Raw genomic sequence first — 23654 nt, forward strand, 5'->3', positions numbered from 1 at the left:
CTTTCTCCATCTCTGAGTGAACTTCTCTCTCATTCTGGAAAACAGAAGCTGTTCTTTTAGCTAGCAGACACACTGTGTGACAAACTGCACACACTTTGTGTGTTTGCTGATATTTGTTGAGCATTTAGAAACGTTGCATTTAAAATTACCTGCCACAGCCTGTTACTCCCTTTATGCTCACTTCTCTTCTGTAGCGCTAGCTAAGATCCTGAAGTACTGAGACTACAATTTACGGGCATCTGCACTCGGTCCGGCCCACTGTAACCCCTGACTACAGCACTATAAATGATGCATAAGTTATACGGTTTTGCCTCTTTCATCATTTCATGTATGTGATGAGCTCCGGTGATGGAGGGTACGCCAGTAGGATTGACTTTTGTGTGTTATGGTTCCTTCATTTAGGCTAGGCTTTGATGTTTGAAGGCGCCGTGACTGGAAACAAAAACTTCCCCCAAATATCTGAAACCTAAAGTGACGAGTCTGTTTGAAAATGTCAGGAGAAGAAAGTACAGATATTTGTGTAAAAATGTAGGGAGTAAAAGTAAAAAGTTGTTAGAAAAATAAATACTCAACTAAAGTACAGATACCTGAAAAATCTACTTAAGTACAGTAAGAATTTGTACTTTGTTACTTCCCACCTCTGACCAGAGGTACACCTCGTTAGTATCAATATGGACCGCTTTTGCCTTCAGAACTGCCTTAATTATTCATGGCATTGATTTAACAAGATGCTGGAAACATTCCTCTGAGAGTTTGGTCTGTAGTAACATGATAGCAGCACTGCTGCAGATTTGTTGGTTACACATCCAAGATGCAAATCTCCCATTGCACCACATCCCAAAGGTATTCTATTGGATTGAGATCTGGTGACTATGGAGACCATTTGGTACCATGAACTCATTGTGATGGTCGAGAAATCAGTTCGAGATGATTTGAGTTTGTCGCAGGCCCATTATCCTGCTGGAAGCAGCCATCAGAAGATGGGTACACTGGAATAAAGGAATGGACCAACAATTCTAACCCTGCCACCCAAATGTTGCAGCAGAAATCATCGGATCAGGCAATGTTTCCTGTTCTTGGGAATGGAATGGCAGCCATTTTGGTCTACTGCACCTGTGGCCCATGTGCTTCAAACTTTGACATGTTGTGCATTCAGAGATGCTCTTCTCCATAACTTGGTTGTAACAACTGGTTGTTTGAGTTACTGTTGCCTTTCTGTCAGCTTGAAGCAGTCTGGCCAACAATACTCAGGTAGGCTTCCAGTGGCATTAAACAGTACTCAGTTGGTGCCAAGAGACCCAAAATGTGCCAAGAAAATATTGTCCTCACCATTACACCATCACCATCAACCTGACCATTAATACAGGGTTGGATGGATCCATACCTTCATATTGTTTATGCCAAATTCTGACTCTACCTTCCATTGCAGAAGAAATCCAGACTCATCAAGCCAGGCAACATTTTCCCAGTCTTGCAGCTGCAGTTTCCTGTTCTTAGTTGACAGGAGTGGCAACCAGTGTTCTCCAGTGCAGCTGGAGAACTCCACACTTTCAAGGAATGCACACTTTCAAGGTTTGAAGTGTGCATTCAGATATGCTCTTCTACAAACAAACAAACAAACACTTATGTATATATTGTATATATTTTATCACACATCACAAATTGCATTTGTATGATGTAAGCGAGATATGCAGCACATTTTGTAATGAGACTTTTATACCTCCAACAGTTTTAAGATTCTTATTTTCAGTCTTCCTCTTCCAAGGCGAACTGAAACTACTTAAGCTTTCCAGCTGCCCAGCATTTTTGAAGTTACTGCTGCAACGCTGCATTTGAGTGCACAGGTTCAGCAGTGTCTATACAGTTTCCCTTGGGAGGTATGCTAGCAGACATGCTAAGCTCTGCCATCCTCTGCTTCTCACAGATCATGGCTGTATACAGGATCTATATTTAATCTGTGATGTCTAAATGTCTATGAATAAAATCCTCACTCATTAAGTTTGCAGTACTACTTAGCGCTTCTGTTCTACTATGGTAAATTTTACTTTTTTCATGAAAGGGCAATAGTGTCCTATGTAGTTAATGAAGGCATCTTCATTTCATAAAAGATATAAGACACTGAAAACAAACAAGAACAACTGCGTGCTTGCTTTGAAATCCCATCATATGGCAGCACAATATGACAGCACTTAGGGAAAAGTGAAGCTCAGAGAGACTCCTTAAGTGTGTGTGTTTAGAGTGCACTGGTTATTATTCTGTTTGTGCTGATGCTCCAGCACCACAAATTAAATCCTTGGATGGCTGAATATGCAAAAATGGCTTGAAATTATGCACAGGCATTCCAGAACCCTGTATTGTATAATTTCTCATCTGAAGAGTGTTGTTTTCATAAATTAACAAACACACACACACATATGCAGAAGGCTGTAAAACTCGTGACTCACACTGCTGGCTAGGATAAAATAAAAGCAGTCAAACTAACAATGCTGGTGGAGAGATTAATTTTTAACAACTTGTAACACAGTGTTTCCTGGTGTAGAATATATTAAAAGCTAAAAAAATTTTAAAAACACCTATGTTTACATTGGCAATTAATTACTGAATGCCTAAAATAAAATTTCTGTCCCCTTTCCCAAAGTGCCTCATTAACTTGGTACATTTAAAAATTTTCATGCAGAAATTGATGATACTGCATCATGATAATAGCCAAATGCGAGCATTTAAAAAAGGCATCAAATATTCATAAAATGTTGTGCTCCTTTCTGGTGTGCCATCCTCCTTGTAGGTAGTACATTTGCACTGCAGGATGGCGTGGCTGTTTTTGAGTAGAAAGAAAATTGTTGTGTATGTGTTGTTTCACATTAATGTTGTGATAGTGGTTTTGAAGCAGACAAACTTTTAATTTAAGGACTGGAAATGGCATCACTTTGGAACCCAGGAGAATCTGTTTTTGTGTCCTGCTTCTCCATTATCAGAGGTTCACCTTCGTTATCAGAGGTTCACCTGTGCTTTTATGCATCTTCTCTTTGCAGCGTGGCAGTGGGTGTGGGTTTCTATGGCAACAGTGAGACCAATGATGGTGTATACCAGATGACCTACTCCCTGTACAACGCCAATCACACGCTGGGTGGAGTGGACAGTCTGGTATGTAAAACATAATTTAAACATATTCATGTCAAATCAGTTAATATCTCACATACAAATTAAGTAGTATTATAAATACTACCTAAGAAATTGAAAACATTAAGTTCCTGCTATTTTACAACATACACAATTTATAGATGAGTGAGCCATGCAGCAAGAATCAAACAGCTCTGGGTGAAGATTTCAGAAAGGCTGGTTGTAATGTATCCACACACAGAAGCACACAAACACAGGCTCCAAAGAGAAGGAACGTCCACAGGACTCAATTTAGTATGCCTTTAAGTGTTTTTATGGTCTTTTTATAGCTATTTACGGCTACACACAAATTGACAGCCTCTCTACACACAAACTGTCCTCTGAGAGAGACACACACACCCCTCTACCTGCTCCACCTTCTCCTAGCCTCTGTGGCAACAGCAAACAGAGTTGCTCTGTCTTCTTTGCTCAGTTTAGTTCACTGTATCTTTATGAGATTTAATTATTTTTATCTGTCCACCACAGAGGTGTCCAGATGTTGTCATCTATTAGAAATTTTAACATATGAGACATTACTAGGACTCCATTAAAGAATGAAATTAAAATCATTCACTCATACCACATTTCGACTGACAAGGAGCCGGTGCTGGTGTCGGTTTCGGTGAACCGGTGAACCGCTTCAGAATGAGCCTGCATTTCCACTAGTGGTGGGCAGAGCGATCCAAATATCGATAATATTGATACCAACATTGGTATTGATATTGATCAATACCAGTGTAATGAGATCGATACTTTAGCTTCAGTTTCTCTCCTGTATGCAGTACTGCAGTTTCATCAAAGATGCTCCTGTCACAGCACAGAGCAGGCACACTTTCCCCTCCCCGCAGTGTTTTGGACGTTATATCGTCACATGACATATTTTATTTGGGGAAAAAAGGTATTTATCAGCGGTCTCAAACTCCCGGCCCCCGGGCCACTTCCGGCCCCGCCCCCTACTTCCGGCCCATGATTTCATGTCAAAAATATAAGATAATTTGGCCTTTGAAGTTACTTTTTTGACATTTCGCTTTTCCCTCCGCTTAAGAGGAGTTAGCGAAATGTCAAAAAAGTAACGTAAAGGGCCAAATTGTTTCACATTTTTTACATCAAATTGTGGGCCAGAGGTGGGGGGGCGGGGCCGGAAGTTGTGGAGTGATAATTTTGTACAGCTTATTTATTTAAGAAAAAATCCAGAAAATGAATGAACGAAGGGATATTTTTGTGTTACACTTTCTGAACACTCTACCTGAAAAAAGTTTTAATTTGTTCTTGAGTGATCATTTTGTACACTTTATTTAAGAAAAAAATCCAGACATCACAGTGTTTGGGGAAAATTGTTTTGTTACTGTTCTAATGTTTCAGAACAAAAACTTTTATTTTGATAAAGTATTTTCTATTTACCTTTAACCTTTGCCCAATTCTATCCTGGGTTTTAACTAATTAATCATCCTAAGGAAAAACAAAATCACAAAACACTTAAATTTCATGGAAATTCTTCATAATTATTAAAAAGTATCGGTATCAGTATCGGCAATACTGACCCTGTATTTACTTGGTATCAGATCGATACCAAATCTTGCAGTATCACACATCACTAGTTTCCACCGCGCTCTGCGAGCTGATCCTTTACGTATGAGTGTGGGCGGGTCCTCGTCTGGAAACAGAAGCCGAAGGGCACAAATGTGGCAGAACACGCCCCCCTTTGGCAAACTTTATTTCTTGTGCTGCAAACACATTTTACGGTCCAAAGCAAACTACTGCAGCATCTGTGTGCAGCACAGAGGTAAACACAGACAGCGATTAGAGCCAGTGGACAAGTATGCACTTTGTGTCTTTTTATCTGTGATATGAACTGATACAAAGCAGCAAGTTCAGCCTTAGAGCCCAACCTAATTCACAGCTGTGAAAATCGCTTCACTTTTCTCCTGTAATACACACCATGCAGTGAAACAGCGGTAGAAAACTTTATGTTGAGACAGCAGAGTCACACCCTTCTGCTGCTTGCGTCACACGTTCTTGGTTCCAGACCAGCTAGCTTGTGATGCACGGAGTGCGTTCGCGGTGGAAAATAGTGATGGGAATTCCGGCTCTTTTCAGAGAGCCAGCTCTTTAGGCTTGGCTCCCAAAGAAGAGCCAGCTCTTTCAGCTCCCAAATGGCTCCTTAGATTTTAATTTTTTAAAAAAGTGTCAAATGAATTACTAATGTAAAAAACATACATTAGGCCTATATCAAACGTTTCTTTATATACTCAATATATAAACGAGTGCTCCAAATACAAATTATAAAACAAAAGATTGGAAATCAGAAAAAACAAGGGCCTTTGAGGAGTTGATCCTGTTTCTCCTGCCTGATGACCTGCCCTGTTTTGTCCTTCTAATTACACTGAGGGATGAACAATTCGTATATACCTCTGTAGCAGTGGCGGATGCTGGTCTTTCAAGGAGGGGAAGCTCAATTTCGGCCTACATCATAAAATGTGTCGGTTTATTTATACAGCAGCACCCACTGGACAGAAACTGCGATAGAAGTCAGAAAGAGTGATAGAAGTCAGTCTCCAAACACAAGCAGCTACAAAAAAACCACCAGAAATAGAAGCTTGATTTGTCGCTAGTCGTTTTTAACAAAGAAAATGCCGCTAAGAGGATTAGGAAAGTCTCCGTTCAACTCAGAACAGAATGAAAATTTAAAAATGCTCCCACGGACGTTTACACCAAAAGATCGCTGATTCGCTCATTTCGCTGTCAATCAAAAAGGGATTCAGCCTCAGACAGATCATCCAATCATCATGCAGAAGCTGAGCGTCCGGGCCAGCCGAGGCCAGCCCACTGCTCCATAGACCCCCAGAGACGCTGAGCGTCCGATGGGCGGGACAAAGCCAAGCATTTATCCAATGACTCGTCTCGTTTCGCTGCACTCTTTGCTTCGCTATTGAACTCTGCGGACGCTCAGCGTCCACGCTGTTTAAAGCACTGTGAAGCTGCGGGAATGAGTGAGAGGAAAGCCGCGTCGTTACCAGTGATAAGAAGCTGATTCTGAACAAAAGTTGAGCGCGTTGTAGCGCATATTTAGTCAATGACATGTACACACAACAGTATATGTTTTTTTTTTTTTTTTTTTTTTTTTTTTTTTTTTTTTTTTAAAGCCTGCCATGTCTGGTAGATCTTGCAAGCAGAACTGTGATCTGAATGCGTTGTTGTGCCAAACATATTTGCTATTTCAAGATGAGCTCTATAGGTTCTCAATAGGCTCTTCTTGTTGATGTTTTAACCCTTTATTTTATTTATCTGAGTTATTTTTCCACATACTATGTAACAGCCAGAGCTGACAGGCTGAAGAAGAGGAAAATAAAGAGAAGAAAAAGGGAGAAAGAAAGGGAGCAAAAAAAAAAAAAAAAAAAAAGGGGAAAGAGCACAAGTCTATTAATCAGATACTTCATCACTTTAACATATAAAAAAATACTATCAATACTTGCAAAAATAAATTTGTGTGTGAAAAACAAAACTAACAAAGCATGTTACGCACACCAACAATTTTGTTGAGTTGTGATTGAGTGGGCGTTTGTGTCTGTGTCATGTTTGTGTCTGTGTCATGGAACGTACTTACCAATGAGGGCAAAACGCTGCAGCTCCACCCATCAGAAGCCAGAGGCAGGTACGGAAAGCCCCCGGAACCCCAGGCCACCAGCAGCCCACCAAGGGCCAGGAAGACCCCCGGCCACTCAGTCCAAAGACAACCGCATACCTACCCCAGCAGCCGGGAGAGGGTGGTCTCAGACGGAGCCCCCCCAGTCGAGGAGCGAGGGCTCCAGGGAACCCAAGGCGATGAGAAGCCAGCCCCCCCCCAGCGGCCAGCCCCCTGCACTGGCCGGCGGCAGGGCTCCCGGGCCCCCGGCACCCAAGGACCGCCCGACCCTCCACAGAGCCCCCCCCCCCGCCGAAGAAGCCAACGCAGCCCCGCACCGCACCCCCCAGGGGGGCAGGCCAGCACCCACGCCAGAACACCCAGCCCCACCCAGGAACCCCGAGGCACCCCCATCCCAGGGGGGTAGGGGGGAGGAGGCAACCAGCAAGGAGCGGCCAGGAGGCAAGGCACAAGGCCCAGACCCAGGTCCAGCCATACATACAAACACACCCAGACACCCGTGTACACATTTATACACAGATACTCATACATGCCCATACATACTTACCCACACACAGATATGCCATACGTACACATTCACTCACCCACCCATACTCACGGAGACGGTGACAAATACACAAAGACACACATTCATCCATAGCTACCCACCCTCTGAAGGCGGGGCAAGTGGAAACCACCCCAGGGCCAACAGCGACCCCAGGACGCCACCAGCCCGGTCCCCAAGGAACCACCCGACCCCTACCCCAGGCGAGACGCAAGAAATCGGGGTGTAAGATGACCCATCCACCCCTCCTCCTCCCCAACTTGTAGGTCTATGTGTTAATGTTTGTGAGTGAATGAGGTGTATAGGGTGCAGTTAAAATTGAGGGGACAGTTATGCCACAAGCGCCAACTGTTGGTCGTCAGCGCTTGCCCACACTGCCCCCCCAAAACCCTCCATGTCTAAAGTGCAAATAAAATTTGGAGACAGACAGTGACGAGGATCCGAGTGGGGCCACCTCAGCGGCCCATCTCATCAACCTCTGAGTAACATGCCTGCCCCAAAGGTCCTATGTGTATCAGGTTGTAAGTGTGTATGTGTTGTGAGTTATAATGACTAAAGTGCAATTAAAACGGAGAGGCAAGTGGTGGTGCAGCTCTCCACGTGGCCTCTCCATCCTACATCTGTGAGTGATGTGTATTCTGTGTGTGTGTGTGTGTGTGTTTGTGTATGGGGAGGGGGAGGGGGGGGGGGGGGCATATGACCAGGAAAAATCCTGGAAGAAGAGAGCCAGCTGTCCGCTGGCTCAATAGGCACCCCGACCTCCCACACCCCAGCACAGGGCAGGGGGAGGTGAGCCCGGGGCCGCGGTGACAGCATCCCGGAGCACTGCAGCACCCGAGGTTGGCGCCCTCGCCCCCACCGCAGAGGGCGGCCCGCTCCTCCTAGATGCCCATTCACTCAACAATAGACACAAACAGGCGACAGGACATACTGGCCTGGGCATGGAAATGCAGTGCCCAGTCCCCCCCAACCACCCCACCGCGGCCCCATCCCCCACCCCACCCCCCCGCAATGCAGGCACCCCAGGGCCCCAAAAGCGTAGACCGGACATCCCGACGTCAGGCCAACCCACCCCACCCGGCGGCGCGGCCGGGACAGCAGAGGCCCCCCCCGCGCCAGGGGGGGCCCACCGGGAGCCGGCGCGGCCCCCGCGCCGGGGCCCCAGACCCCAGCCCCCAAGCCATACAGGGAAGACCAGCCAACCGACCGAGGGCCGGCACCACCCCCCCAAGCACCCCGCCCACACCCCAGGACCGAAGGCAGCACCATCCAAGCCCCCACCACCATCAACCAGGACAGGCACACAGACATCACCAGAAGGTCGCCCCAGGGCCCCAGCCCCAGGAGGCTACCAGCTACCCAGGCCCCCGGAGTCCCCCCCCACCCCCCCACAAAGCACATCAGGAGCAGAGCCCGCAGCCCATCACCCCCACTAAGTAATGGAGCTGAGCAGTGGGAACCAAAGAGAGTCAAATTCCTCCAATTTGTTTTTAGAAGAAGCAGACATTCTCTCTAAACTAACATGATCTACTAATAAATTTCTGTACTGAGTAATACATAGTTTATTTTTTGTCTTCCAGTTCATGAGGATCATCTTCTTAGCGATGCACAAGGCAGTAAGAACTATGTGTGATATATTTAACTCCATAATTAATTCACTGACATCACCTAAGATGCATAGTCTGGGGGAAGTTGGGATATGACAGCTAAACCATGTGGATAGATCTTCACAAATCCTCTGCCAAAATCTCTGAACTGGTACACAAGACCACAGAGCGTGTAGATGATTATCCTCTGAATTGCTTGTACAGTGGGTGCATATGTTTGAGTGTGTAAGGCCCATTTGGAACATCCTTTGTCCAGTGTAGTATGTTCTATGGAGAATCTTATATTGTACAAGTTGTATTTGGGGTCTTTTAGTCATTTTGAAGATATTTAAACATATTTCTGTCCATAAATTTTGATCCAGGTTGACAGAAAGATCACGCTCCCATTTTGTAATTGGGAGGGAAACTGAATCATCAGTTTTTATTAATAATTTATATAATTTTGATAACAATTTTGGGGTACAGAGGTTAAGAAATTCTGTTACCCAAGTAGGCATTTCTAGATTCAATTGATTAAGGTTAAATCTTCCCTGTAGGACGGACTTAACTTGTTGATATTCCAGAAATCTACCGTTGCCAATTCTATATTTTGATATAAGTTCTTGGAACGTGATAAAATTTCCATCTTGGATAATATGTTCTAAGTTATTTATACCCTTATCACGCCATAACGGAAAATTCAGCATTTTCTTTTTCTGACAAATATCTGGATTGTTCCAAATGGGTGTTAGTTTACAGGGGATGAGTGAAGACTTAGTTATTTTTAAAAATTCCCACCAGGCTGTCAGAGAGGTATTTATACTAAGGACTTTATAGCAGTTATGATGTTTAATACTGGAACTAATGAAAGGTAAATCTGAGATTTTTATTTTTCCACAAAACGCCTGTTCTAGATCCAGCCATGGGTTGTCTAATGAATTGGATTTGATCCACTTTGAAATATACTGCAATCTACTGCTTAAGAAATAGTAATAAAAGTTTGGTAATTCTAGACCTCCACTGTGTTTTGGCTTTTGTAAAGTTTTTAAGCTTATTCTTGATGGTTTGTTTTTCCATAAAAATTTTGAGATGTTTGAATCTAGTGACTTAAACCAAGGAAGAGTAGGTTTATTAGGGATCAATGAAAATAGATAATTAATTTTTGGTAAAACCATCATTTTAATGGCAGCAACTCTCCCCATGAGTGATATAGGTAAACTGTTCCAACGTGTGAGATCATCCTCTATTGTTTTTAATAAGGGGATATGATTTAATCGTACCAAGTCTGAGAGCCTGGCGGAAAAATTTATGCCTAAATATCTAATATTTCCTGACTTTAGTGGGGTCCTAGAGGTTCTCTGGAAATTACAATTCAGAGGCAAAACTGTTGATTTACTCCAATTGATAGAGTAATCAGATATAGATGAGAACTTATCTATCAGTGTGATAGTCTTCAAAAGAGAGCCTTGTGAATTCCCAAGGAAAAGTAATACATCATCAGCATAAAGGCTAAGTTTATGGTCCATATTTTCAGTTTGAATCCCTTTAATATTTACATTTTGACGGATTGCTGCTGCTAGCGGCTCAATGAAAATTACAAAAAGAGAGGGAGAGAGTGGGCAGCCTTGCCTAGTGCCCCTCTGCAGACTGAAACTTTGTGAAATGAGATCATTTGTCCTAACACGCGCATTCGGAGAGCTGTGTAGTGTTCTGATCCAGTTTATAAAGGATGAACCGAATCCAAATTTTTGCAGAACTGCTAGTAAGAATTTCCAATTTACCCGATCAAATGCCTTCTCTGCATCTAAAGACACGATTGTCGTCTCTAATTTGTTAATAGAACAATAGTCTATTATATTTATCAGTCGACGTGTATTATTGGCTGAGTGCCGACCCTTGATAAAGCCTGTTTGATCTGGATGTACAATAAATGGAGTAATACTTTCTAATCTTTTGGCAAGGGCTTTGCAAATTATTTTAAGATCTACATTAATGAGAGAGATTGGCCTGTAGCTGGATGGGAGTGTGGGGTCTTTGCCTGGTTTAAGAAGCAGGCTAATGTTAGCAGGGTTTAAGGTTGGAGATAAGATGTGGTCATTCTGAATCTGAGTTACCATTCTGAAAAAAATGGGAGCTAGCTCAGACCAAAATTCTTTATAAAACTCGGCTGGAAAACCATCTGGGCCTGGGGCTTTATTATTTGGGAGATGCTGTAGGGCTTCACTAAGTTCACACAATGAAAGAGGTAAATCCAGAGCTGCAGCCTGGCTGTCATTTAGTTTTGGTAGATTTATATTATTAAGAAATTCTTCAATTTCAGTATCAGATGGGTTAATCTGTGGTGAATATAAGGCTTCATAGAAGTCTCTGAAAGAGTTATTTATTTGTTGTGGGTCATGAGTAATAATACCAGTCGAGTCTTTAATAGAAAAAATAGCTGTTTTTTCTTTATTCAGTTTTAATTGCTTGGCCAGGAATTTTCCAGATTTATTTCCATGCTCAAAGTTTTCCAAACGCAGCCTCTGCAACATAAATTGTGTCCTTTTATCAATTATTTCATTTAGCTCCAGTTTCAGTTTCCTCAGGCTGATAATTGTATGTTCTTGTGGTGAAGCGGCATAGGCAGTTTCTAAAGATTTAATTTTTTGTTCTAATTCTAACACAAGTGCTTTTTCTTTATTTTTCCTATGCGAGCAGTAAGATATTATTTTGCCCCGCATTACTGCCTTTCCTGCTTCCCAAAGAACACATGGTGATATTCCTGGAATATCATTATATTCTAAGTATGCTGACCATTCCTTTTTGAAATAATTAATAAAATCTTCTTCTTTAAGTAATGATGTATTAAATCTCCAGTTCCTGATTGGTGGTGTGACTCTTTTCTGTGTCAGAGACATAGACACCGGTGCATGATCGCTAATAGTGATAGGGTGAATCTGAGTGTCTGTGATATCCATCATTATGGAGCTGCTAACTAAAAAGTAATCTAAGCGGGAATGAGATTTGTGTACTGGTGAGAAATAACTATAATCTCTCAAAGTAGGGTGATGTGAACGCCAAGCATCGCAAAGTCCAAAATCCTTCATGTACTGTTTAAGAATGTCTGCAGACTGCCAGTTCCTCTGACTCACTGCTGTACTGAGCCTGTCAATATCTGCATTAAGTACCAGGTTGAAGTCTCCTCCTATTACAAGTGTGGTGTCAGAGTGATCTGAGAGTGAAGTGAACAAAGCATGAAAGAAGGAGGGGTCATCAACATTTGGTCCATATATACTAGCAATACATAAATCTGTATTCTGTATAGATAAATTAAGTATTATAAATCTACCTTCAGGGTCTATTGTACTGTTGCTAATGTTAAAGTTTATCTTCTTGTTAATCAATATAGCTACACCTCTTTGTTTGGAGTTATAGCAGGCTGAGTACGTGTGAGGGAACTGTGGAGAGGAAAGAGTGAGCACAGATGTTTTGGACACATGTGTCTCCTGTAGAAAAACAACATCTGCTTTTAAGTCTTTTAACCGATTAAAAATTTTTAGTCTCTTTTCCCTCGAACCAGCCCCGTGCACATTCCATGAGACAAATCTGAGTGTGCTCATATTTAAACTAACTGATGGACTGTTGTGTGCTCACTAAGGATGTGTGTGTGTATACATATGTTCTGTATGTTGGTGTGTGCCCTTTATATTGATGTGTGCGTGTGTATGTGCGCTGTATGTTGGTGTGTGTGCATCTGCGCTGTATGTTAGTGTAGTAAACTGTAGCATTGTAAGTGACGTAAACATATTGCTGAGTGCAGAAAAAAAAAAGACGTGTAAAAAGTGACCTAAGTGACATAAGAATGAAATTAGATGAGGGGAAAACAAAACAGAACAAACAAACAAACAAACGATCACGGTACTATGCTGACTCGTCGGCGTTAATGGTACTACTTAGACAGATTTAGACTATTTAATGGTACTGTTTAGATGGTTGAAAAAAAAACTCAGAAAAGAACGTTAATATGGACACAGATCACCTGATCGATCAGCAGAGCCATGGCGTGGTGTTTTTGTCTCGGTAAAGCTGTCCGTTTACATACAGTTTGTCCACGGCGATGACAGCCCGGGAGCCTCCCTGCATGAACTTCTTCCGGATGGGGAATAGGGCCTTGCGTCGCTCCAGAATCTCCTTTGGAAACTGGTCGTTGACGCTGAAGTCCGTCCCTCTCAGCTCCCAGCCGCGGCTCTTCACCAGCTCTTTTTCTTTGAAGTGTTCGAATTTGGCCACGATCGGTCTGGGTCTGCGTGCTCCGGGTCGCTTCCCTCCCAGGCGGTGGACTCTATGGAAGGCGATGGTCTTCACGGCGTCCTCCGGGAGCTTCAGGTGAGTTTGGATAAATTCCTTCACTGTAGCCTCCGGGTCCTCCTCTGCCTTCTCCGGGATACCTGAAAACACAAGATTTTCTCTCATGCTGCGGGCCTGAAGCTCGATAATCGATTCTTTAATTTTCTTATTTTCTTCTGAGAGCCGGGTCGTTTCCTCGGTGAGGGAATTCACCGACTCTCTGAGGACAGCGTTTTCAGCAGCCAGTGTTTCCACCTGATGCTGGCTGAACTCGACTGACTCCCGCAGGGCCTGAAACTCCTTGTGAAGGATTTCAACCAGGGCCAAGCGGGCGTCAAAGCTGGACAATTTGTTATTAATGGACTCCAGAATGTCCACAATATTGGTGGTGGGTGACGAAGTTGCCTCTGGGGAATCTTCTGGGCGGCTTCTTTTTGTGGACGGCGTTGCTTTGCTGGTGGAGGGAGTCGGCGTCTTGTCTGTTTTCCCCATGACGACTCGCTCAAAACACCCGTCGATGTACCGCAGCAAACTATCCAGGTCCTCTTCACCGTCCTCCAGATTGTTGTAAATAATTTAAGTTAGGCTAAGAAACTACCTATATTTTTTGGTTTTAAGCCTGTCTAGTTATAAATTGGCGAAAAAAAAAAAAAAAAAAAGGCTAATCACGCAAATGTTTGCTGATAGAGTCACGCCGCCATTAACGATACTGCCGAGATTCACAAAGTCTCGCGTGACTACAGCATAGTCTCCTTTCCACTGGTCTTAGAACAGCACTCTGGTCTTAGAACACAACAGTATATGTTTGATCACTTATTTTTTGACATTTTAGGGGAAGCTGAGCTTCCCTTGCAGTCTTAGAGCAATCGCCTCTGCTGTGTAGGTTGTTTGTGCAGCCTGCTCATATTAAATTTGAAATTTGCAGTCTACACTCTGTCTATCAGATTAATCCTTTAATGCCATGCGATCGCTGCTGAATGCTGGTTTCCTGCCCTTACTAGCCGCGAACAGCTGATTAAGACATAGCCGACCATTCGTACTATCGAAAAAAAATTCAAACGGTTCCTGAAAGCTCAGAAATTACACTTCACAGTCATGAAGTGGTATTACGGTATTTCTGACCGGAAGTTCGCAAACGCCGGCACTTTGGAAGTACGCTGTGCCTCATTCGACATATTTGGAGGTATAAGGTTAAAATGTGTCCAGTCTTTGCTACGTTTTCCGTCACACATTTTTCTTACTGTTCCCGCATGTAGCCTCTATGTAACGCGATACTTCCTCTGGCTCTTTCCTGTCTCCAAGTGCATTTTGCAGGAGCCCCTCCCTCTCTGGTGTTTGTTTACTCACTGCACAATGTGTCCGTGGACCCTCCCCTCCCACTCAGTGTAGACGATCATATGCTACCATTCATTTTAACCGATCACGTGCGGCTTCCACAAAAAAAAAAAAAAAGAAACGAAGGAAAAGAAAAAAGAAACGGCTCACTATTGGGAGCTGGCTCCCGTCGTTCACTTCAAAGAGCCGGCTCTTAGAGCCGGATCGTTCACGACCGACCCATCACTAGTGGAAAAAACACTGAACGGTTTGAGCACTTGGCACCAGCACTGGGTCAGTGGAAAAAGGGGCCACTGTAAGCTGCTAAATCCCAAAATGTGAAATTATGAACTGATATCCACACTGATGTTTAAAAGTGGTGTGGTTAGCACCATCACCTCACACCAAGAACGTTCTGGGTTCATATCCAGTCTGGGCCCTTTCTGAATGGAGGTTGGACGTTCGCTCTGTTTCTGTATGTTCTCTCCAGGTACTCCAGCTTCCTCCCAGAGCCCAAAGACATGCATGGGCTTAGATGGTGCATCCATGGTGATTCTAAATTGACCAAATGTGTGAATGCGAGTATGAATGGTTGTCTGTCACTATGTGTTAGCTCTGTCACAGGCTGGCGACCTGCCCACAGTGTACCCTGCCTCTCGCCTTATTACAGCTGGGATGGGCAAATACATTGAAAATGAAACACAAAGCACTCCGAGAGTGCAAACCTCGCACTCGCTCTCTCAGCTTTTGAGGGAATTGTATTGTATTTTGTGTATATTAGATTTGTTTTCTTATTTATTACTATTTATTATTTGTTATTTGTAAACCTATTTTGGGGCAGTAAAAACAAATGCAAAGTACAGGCTGTTGTTATTTGCCCTGTTGAATATACTAAACATCATTTTGAGAACAATTATCTTCTTGTTTTAATTACCAACACTATAATAGAGCATCATACATCTATTAATTGTTGAGGTTTGCAAACCTTCACTGTGTGTTCTCACCAGGCATTTGACCAGCGTCTAACGCACACAGACCCAGGATAACTTGCTGTCCAAGAGTAGGGATTAAGTCTCCATTTGTATTAATGGAGATTAATGCAGTGTTATGTGAGACACTCAATGTGGTGACTCAGCTTGGCCTCAGTAATAAACACGTCTCAAGAGAGTGTGCATTTCTGTGGCATGTCAGGACGTCTCATGCTGATGATTAGGGAAAATAATGGTTCTAAGCTGATAGACACACTTTATAAATATTTTAAAACAGAAGCATGTGAGACCTCTGTGACTGCTGCTGTTGGAAGATCATCTGACCGTCTGTATTGAGTCATTTGGGATTATTTCCTCCCATACTGTACCATATACAAGTTAGGCTTTTTGATTTATTCCATTTGACCAATATAACTACATCTTAAGCATAATACAGAGAAAGGTGCATCTCTATATTTTATTTATTGTTGTTCTCTGATTCTCTGCCATTAATCTTGGAAAGCACACAGTCACATTTGTTTTTCAGAGTCCCAATAATAAGAGGAGTGAAATCAATAATGGATTGCCTATTGGAGCACTTATCAGTCTGTTCCCCTGGGGTGTGTGAACTTGTGCAAGCACTTAATTGGACATAGTTTCTTTTATTTTGGCATCTTATGTGTGAATGCACATGCCTATGCGTGTGTGCATGAGTGAGTTCATTGCACGCAGCTATAGACTCTTAAGGAGTCTAATTCTTGAATCGGACAAAGAGCCCAGTGTGCCACACACAGTTCCTAGTCTCCCCCCACCTAATCAACCATGAGCCCAGGAGACAAAGGCCTTTGATGGGTAGAACAAGGAGCAGTGCAAGCCCGTCTGATTGGCAGACTCAGGGTTAAAATCGGCATTGAAATCACTGACAATGAAGGCCTTACTGCCCTTTTGACCACACAAATGCCTTTTAGCCCAGCTCCTGGAAAGTTTAGAAAGGCGTAGGCTCACAAAATAAGTGAGAAAAGGAAGAAAGTTAGACTCTTTGACATCTGATGGGTTTTTTCTCTACTACTATTGAGAGCTTGATTAGTAACGGTCTGGAATATATGCTTATGATGTGTTTATGGGCACAGACTCACACAGAAACCTGGAAAGACAATGAGAAGGCTTGAGCGACATGTTGGATGCATGCACACTGGCTTGTTCCCAGAAAGAATATGGAATCGCATATTTGGGATTACTTTGTGTTTAAATAGAAAAAAACTGTCAAGCCAAATTAATATATAAAGGATGCCTCACAGCTTCTAAATTAACAGGTGGAGATATGTTATTAAATACTAACAACTGATGGAGGTGCTGAAATTATAACATCAGTGCAGCTAACACACAAGGCTAACGTATCTTGTATGGCATAGCTTATTAGCTTGGACCTTTTGTGGCCATGGGGATGCAGACTTCCAAACTGCATCCTCACTGGTGCTTTGGTGTACAGCACTTAGCACTGACCATACGATGCCAGGTATCCAGGATACTACATTAACGAGTCAGAATCTGTGTACAGCTCTCCATTTTTTAGCTCAACATGATAAAAAAAAAGGCGGTAAATAAAATTACAAAAAAGCAGCCAGTACAGCTGACGTCTTCACTTAGCCACCTGACCTACTGAGAAAGTGAATTAAAAAAAAACACTTGCATGATGAAAAATGTGCATTACTTTTGGACAGTGATGCTAGTTCTAGAAACTGGCCGGCTGGGGTGCTTTTCAGTGGAGTGGAGTGTTTAAACACAGCAATAATAACTCAGTGGGTGAAGGGGGTTGTTAGAGCTTTTGGAAAGCAATCATCCAGTGGACTAGGTCAGCATCTGGGTCAGTAACTAAGCATTTGGCCAGAGATCAAACAAGGTTTAGATGCAGGCTTGCCGCCATTTTACACCATTCCCACTGAATAACACAAAACAGTAAGCTTTTTGTGGTACAAGCTAATATTGAAAGACAATAGTCACGGTCACACAGAGCCCCACTCAGTCCAGGTGAATTTATTCTTGTTGTAAGGTAAGAGCGTTACCTGCCAAAGTTCATAATATCCAGGTATGTCCATGTTTACAGCCTGGCCCTGGATTTTATTCTGACAGGAACAAACTGTTCTTAGAAGTGATGCTTCTCAAAGAAGTTTAGGTATCTTGGGATATTCATGCTATGATGAACAGCTTTGATGATGGTTGTAAAACCCATGTCCAGAGGCCCAAAACTATTTTTGTTCCAGGCTGTAAACACATTTGTGTTTTACATTTGTCATGGTCCTGGGCCCGTGCCCCAGTGTTTTTTGTTATCTTTTGTATTGGTCCTCAGTTTGCTATTTGTAGTTCCTTGTGTTTCCATGTGTCAGGTCTTCCCCCATCTGACTTCCTGTTTTATTTTGATAGTCATCTGGTCTCTGTCTGTCATGTTCAGTTTTGCTTCCCTTGGTCTTGTCATTATGATTAGTATTTCCTGTGTTCCCAGCTGTTCCCACTCCCCTCGTTATCCTCTCGTGTATTTAGGTCCAGTGTTTTCTCAGCCTGTTGTCGCGTTGTCGTCATTTGTGTCCCTTCTGTGTTGTGTCTTTGTTCTCAGAATTCAAGTCAAGTTATCCTTTTGTTTATCTGAATTTGCTGCTGGTTCAGTCCAGCCCTGTGTTCTGTCCTGCACACGCCAAATAAAGGCTGAATTGACATCTTACCTCCGTCTTTCATATCCTGCGTTGGGGTCCACTTCCTTCCTGCCACACAGCTGTACATGACAACATTAGAGTCCATATGTCATGGTCCTGGGCCGGTGGCCCAGTGTTTTGTGTTTTTTGTATGAGGTTCTGTTTCTGTTGTATTTCTAGTTGTGGTTTTTAGTTGGGATTCTCAGTTGTTGTAGTTTTGTCTTCAGTCTTTGGTTAAAGTTGTTTGTGCTTTATTCTGTTACACTTTATTTTTGTCCTCCTCGTGTCTGTGTACCCGTGTCTGTTTTGTCCCCGTGTCTCGTTCCTCGTGTTCCTCATGAGTCCTGCATTGGGGTCTGCAGCAGATCGTGACACCATAGGGACTGACTTGACTTTGGAGCCAACTTCATGTGGCCCGGAGAGGAACTGCAACTTTTGGTACTTTCGTGTAAGCTTCATTCTTCAGCCCTGGGGTTTTCCTCTTGCTGATATCATGGTGGCCACATCCATCTTTACATATATATAGTTCTCATTAGACCTTTTTCTACTGACCCAGTGCCAGTGCCAAGTGCTCAGATCGTTCAGCATTTTTTCCACCATGATGGCACTCGGTACTCAGCTGAAAAATGGGTTCCATTGCAGCATCACAAGCTAGCTGGTCTGGAACCAAGAACGTGTGACGCAAGCAGCAGAAGGGTGTGACTCTGCTGTCTCAACATAAAGTTTTCTACCGCTGTTTCACTGCATGGTGTGTATTACAAGAGAAAAGCGAAGCGATTTTCACGGCTGTGAATTAGGTTGGGCTCTAAGGCTGAACTTGCTGCTTTGTATCAGTTCATATCACAGATAAAAGGACACAAAGTGCGTACTTGTCGTCTTGCTCTAATCGCTGTCTGTGTTTACCTCTGTGCTGCACACAGATGCTGCAGTAGTTTGCTTTGGACCATAAAATGTGTTTGCAGCACAAGAAAGGGGAGCGTGTTCTCCCACGTTTGTGCGCTTCGGCTTCTCTTTCCAGACGAGGACCCGCCCACACTCATACGTAAAGGATCAGTTCTTAAGTGGTCTGACGGAGCCAGAACCAACACTGGAATGAGCACCGGCACCTTGTCAGTGGTAACGTGGTATCATCTGGCATATTACTAAATTTAGGATTATGCATTGGCTTTCTCCAAATTTATGGTTTTCATTCACTGTGATCATAAATATGTGGAAGTTTTGCATAAATTTTCAGGAGTAAAACAATCTTGTTACCCCGTCCCCAGATGGGGGAACAGGGTATTGGTTTTGGTATGTTTGTCTGTTTATTTGTCAGCAATATTTCAGCAATCACTATCCGTCTGTTTCATACCAAATGAAACAGACTGGGGACCCCTAGATCACCTGATTAAATTTTTGCCATAATTGAGCTAAGGTCAGAGGTCGTTTTTCTGAAAATCTTTCAAACATGATAACTCAAGAATGCTGTCACCTAGGAAGTTCAAATTAGGGGTGTGTGGTATATATCATCTATGATAATATCTTAATTGCCCTGTTAATGATGCACAAGCTGATGTTATTGACTATGCTACTGACTGGGAACAAAACAAAACGCCTCAACTCCAGGCGTTCACTTCTTCATGCTTTAGTATAGACTGCTGCACGTGTGCATTGAGAGTGCCTATACTGTTTGCTAGCATAGCTGCCTAAACAACACACCTAAAGCTGGAAATGAGTGAACACACTGCACCAGGGGAAGAAATTCAGACATCGCCAGCCTCGCAGTCTACTGCCTTAGATTTAATTCCTAAGCAAGGATCATCTTCACTCACGTGGAGGTGGTTTGGATTTTTAAATAATGCAAAATATCATTTATTATAATGCATTAGACTTATATAGCGCTTTTCAAGGTACTCAAAGACACTTTACAATTCCATGCACTATTTATTCACACCACAGTGGTGATAAGCTACTAATGTAGCCACAGCTGTCCTGGGGCAGTCTGCCAGAAGCATGGCTGCCAATTTGCACCTAAAGCCCCTCCGACCACCACCACATTCACACTTAGGCAATGTGGGTTGAGTGTCTTGTCCAGGGACACAATGACAGCATGCGCTCAGATGGGGACTCGAGCCAGCAACCCTCCGGTTGCGAGGTGAGCACCTAACCACTGTATCACTGCCATCTGTTCATTATTGACAAAATTACGGAAAATATCGATATCATTCTTTGTCAACTTTAATTCAACTTCACACCATAGATGCATCCACTAAAAATCTTAGACAAGTTCCCTGCAACCTTGACCTCAAGATAAAGGTCAAAGGAAAATGATGTGCATGGACAATAGGACCTATGTGCTATCTCAGTGATTCAATGTTTGGAGAGTGACACATTTGTGAGAGAGAAAATGCTCAGATTAGCTAAAATGTCTGCTGGGCGTGGGGTTTGTTGTGCATGGCACCATTTCTTGAGGATTGTCATGTACTGTTGCAGTTGAGTGTGAAAGTGCATCACCAAAATGTACAAGTCATTTTAGACCAGCTTCATGTCTTTTAGCTTCCACTGAAAGGAGACAGTCAAGGTGTCTGAGGCTGTGGATGGCATCCCTCTGTGCATAGGTATCTAAATTGGAGATGTGAGAGTGATGTGAGTCTTAACTTTATCTGACAAAGTGATACTTTGCCTCAAAATGTACCTCTTGTAGTGTAACGTAGAAGAAGTATTCAGAGAATAAGTTTTGCAAAGACTTTAAGAGAAACATTACCTTTGAAAACTTGCTCCATGTTTCATCAACAAACCACAAACACCTCTAATCAACTCTGAAGGATACCTTCTTAAAAGCTTTGTGATCATCAAGTATCATACTTGTTTTTAAAAAAGTATTTTGAAAGAGATGTTCTGCTGAGTTTCATTACCCAGCAGTGAAGATGGTCTCTATCTTTAACTGTGACCATGCTGTCAAGGCACTTCAAGAGCCATGTTCCATTTCACGCTCTAGTTCCCACATTCAATTTTAATGGAAGAAATTCTCTGTTCTATCACACAGACACAATGAGTTGGAGCCAGAAAAAGATCCCATCCTAAATCTTATCTTTTTTTTACATTTGTAAAGTATGGTCAAATGGTTCTCATTTATCAAGCAATTAATAGAATAGAGTGGATGACTGTATGTTATTCTGGGATGACTGCTCAGCAGTGCTGAATTTTTAAAATGAAAACACTTCAAATAAGTAGAAATTTGTCTTTTTTTTTACATGGTTCAACTCAGAGATGAACACTTTCTGGGAGGTTTGTTCTTCAAATTAGAATAGTTCTTTTACATTCCCTGAGGCATCACTTCCTCAGAAACTGGGTACCAGCCCCAACAGGCTTAAAGATGGAGATCAGATTCTAGTGAAGGAAGTGGTACTTTTATTCTGTGAGATCTCAGACCGGCCTTAAAGCAAGGAAAATCTCTGTGCCTGAAATGTATACAGGACTTAGGAGAAAGGATATATTGAGTGAGATGGACTAGGGGGTGTTACCATACTTCTTTAGTAACATGATGGCATTTTGATTTCCTGTGTTAACTCTGATATGAGTTGTTACTGACTAACAGGAAATCTTTGTTTCCTGTTTATAAGTCCTCAGTTGAAATGACGGTTTTCTCATCAATGTCATTGTCAATTTTATTTCTTGAGCACATTTAAAAACAACATTGTTGACCAAAGTGCTTCATAAGATCAACTACAAAGCAACAAAGAAATTCCATTGATGAATAAAATAGAGTAAGACATAAACATAAAACAAGGAATAAAATAAATATGATGCAATAAAAGAAAACTAAAACTGACACACTAAAACAAGACACCACAACATAAAATCTGATGGGACTCAAACTGAACTCGAATTAAAAGCCAAGGTAAAAAGGTGAGTTTTTAGAGAGGATTTAAAAGACTGTATGGACTCTGCAGTACGAATATAAAGTGGCAAATTATTCCACAGTCTAGGGGCTGCGACTGCAAAAGCCCGATCCCCTCTATGTTTAAAATGAGACCTCGGTTGCACTAAGAGCATCTGGCTAGATGATCTCAGTGCTCTCTTGGGGTTATAAAGTTTGAGCAGCTTAGTCAAATAGCTGGGTGCCGTTCCATTTAAGACTTTAAAAGTAAGTAAAAGAATCTTAAAATCAATACGAGACTGGACAGGGAGCCAGTGTAGACCTGCTAAAACTGGAGTGATGTGTTCATGCTTTCTAGTACCTGTTAAAAGACGTGCAGCAGCATTTTGGACTACCTGCAAACGATGGAGAGATGATGCTTCAAGACCCAAATACAGAGAATTACAGTAGTCCAATCTAGAGGTGATGAAAGCATGAATAATTTTTTCAAGGTCCTTTGGAGGAAGATAGGGTCTAGCTTTGGCAATCAGCCGTAACTGATAGAAACTGGTCTTTACAACTGTATTCACTTGCTTCTCAAATTTAAACGAACAATCAAAAAACACTCCAAGGTTTCTGACAGCCGAGGAACAGTAAGATGCAAGAGGGCCAAGAATACCAGTTAGCTTATCCACAGGGATGCGGCTTCCAAACACAATAGTTTCTGTCTTGGTTTCATTTAAAGTAAGAAAGTTCTGTGTCAACCAGTCTTTGACATCATGAAGACAGTTAAACAGGGGCTACAGCGGGACAGAAGCATCCAATTTAATAGGGAGATAAATTTGGATGTCATCTGCATAACAATGAAATGGAATATTGTACTTCCTAAATATCTCTCCTAAAGGCAGCATATATAATGAAAACAAGACTGGACCCAAAATGGACCCCTGAGGCACACCACAACAAATATTGGCTGAGGGAGAGGAATATTCCCCCAGGGCTACAGAAAAAGACCTCTCAGATAGATAGGATCTAAACCAAGACAAAACTGTGCCTTTAAGACCAACAGCATGTTCAAGTCTCGACAAAAGAATGTTGTGATCCACCGTGTCAAAGGCAGCAGTTAAGTCTAAAAGAACCAAAACAGCAGAACAACCCGAGTCAAGAGAATTCAGGCACAGAATTTATTTTAGTTGTGTATAAGATGGATGTGATAAATGGCAGTGCTTTCTCTAAATAGGATTGGAGACTACATAACTGATTGTCCCCTTCAAATAGTGCATGAGGGCTTTAAAACAGATGTGCTTTCGTGTGAGCAAGAATCTTTACATAATGCCCATCGAGCTATATTTTTTTTTCCCATTTCTTCAAGTGAAAATCAACATTTGAAATTTCACAGCCCTTTGTCATTTTTTTCTGCTTTAGGTTATGTATATTTTATCAGAATAATGTCACTTTTAATGGTTTCTTGGATGTTTTATTTTTTATTGTTTACCCTCTGGCATGTAGAAATGAATATCCCACAAGAAAATCACTCGGTGCAGAACACAGGCATCTGTAAATTGTTTGTTTAGAAAAGATGTTAGGCA

General features: G+C 42.4%; 1 protein-coding gene across 2 annotated transcripts in view; it reads left to right on the plus strand.

Annotated features, from left to right (window-relative positions):
* ttyh2 (tweety family member 2) overlaps positions 1-23654 on the plus strand; it is a 111209-nt gene that overhangs the window by 29974 nt on the left and 57581 nt on the right. For both annotated transcript variants that reach the window (XM_030755684.1, XM_030755685.1), the window contains exon 3: positions 3033-3144. In XM_030755684.1, coding sequence (XP_030611544.1) covers positions 3091-3144 — 54 coding nt within the window. In that variant the 5' untranslated portion in view covers positions 3033-3090. The remainder of the gene's footprint in view (positions 1-3032; positions 3145-23654) is intronic.

The sequence above is a fragment of the Archocentrus centrarchus genome, chromosome 19 (assembly GCF_007364275.1).
Source record: "Archocentrus centrarchus isolate MPI-CPG fArcCen1 chromosome 19, fArcCen1, whole genome shotgun sequence".
NCBI lineage: Eukaryota > Metazoa > Chordata > Actinopteri > Cichliformes > Cichlidae > Archocentrus > Archocentrus centrarchus.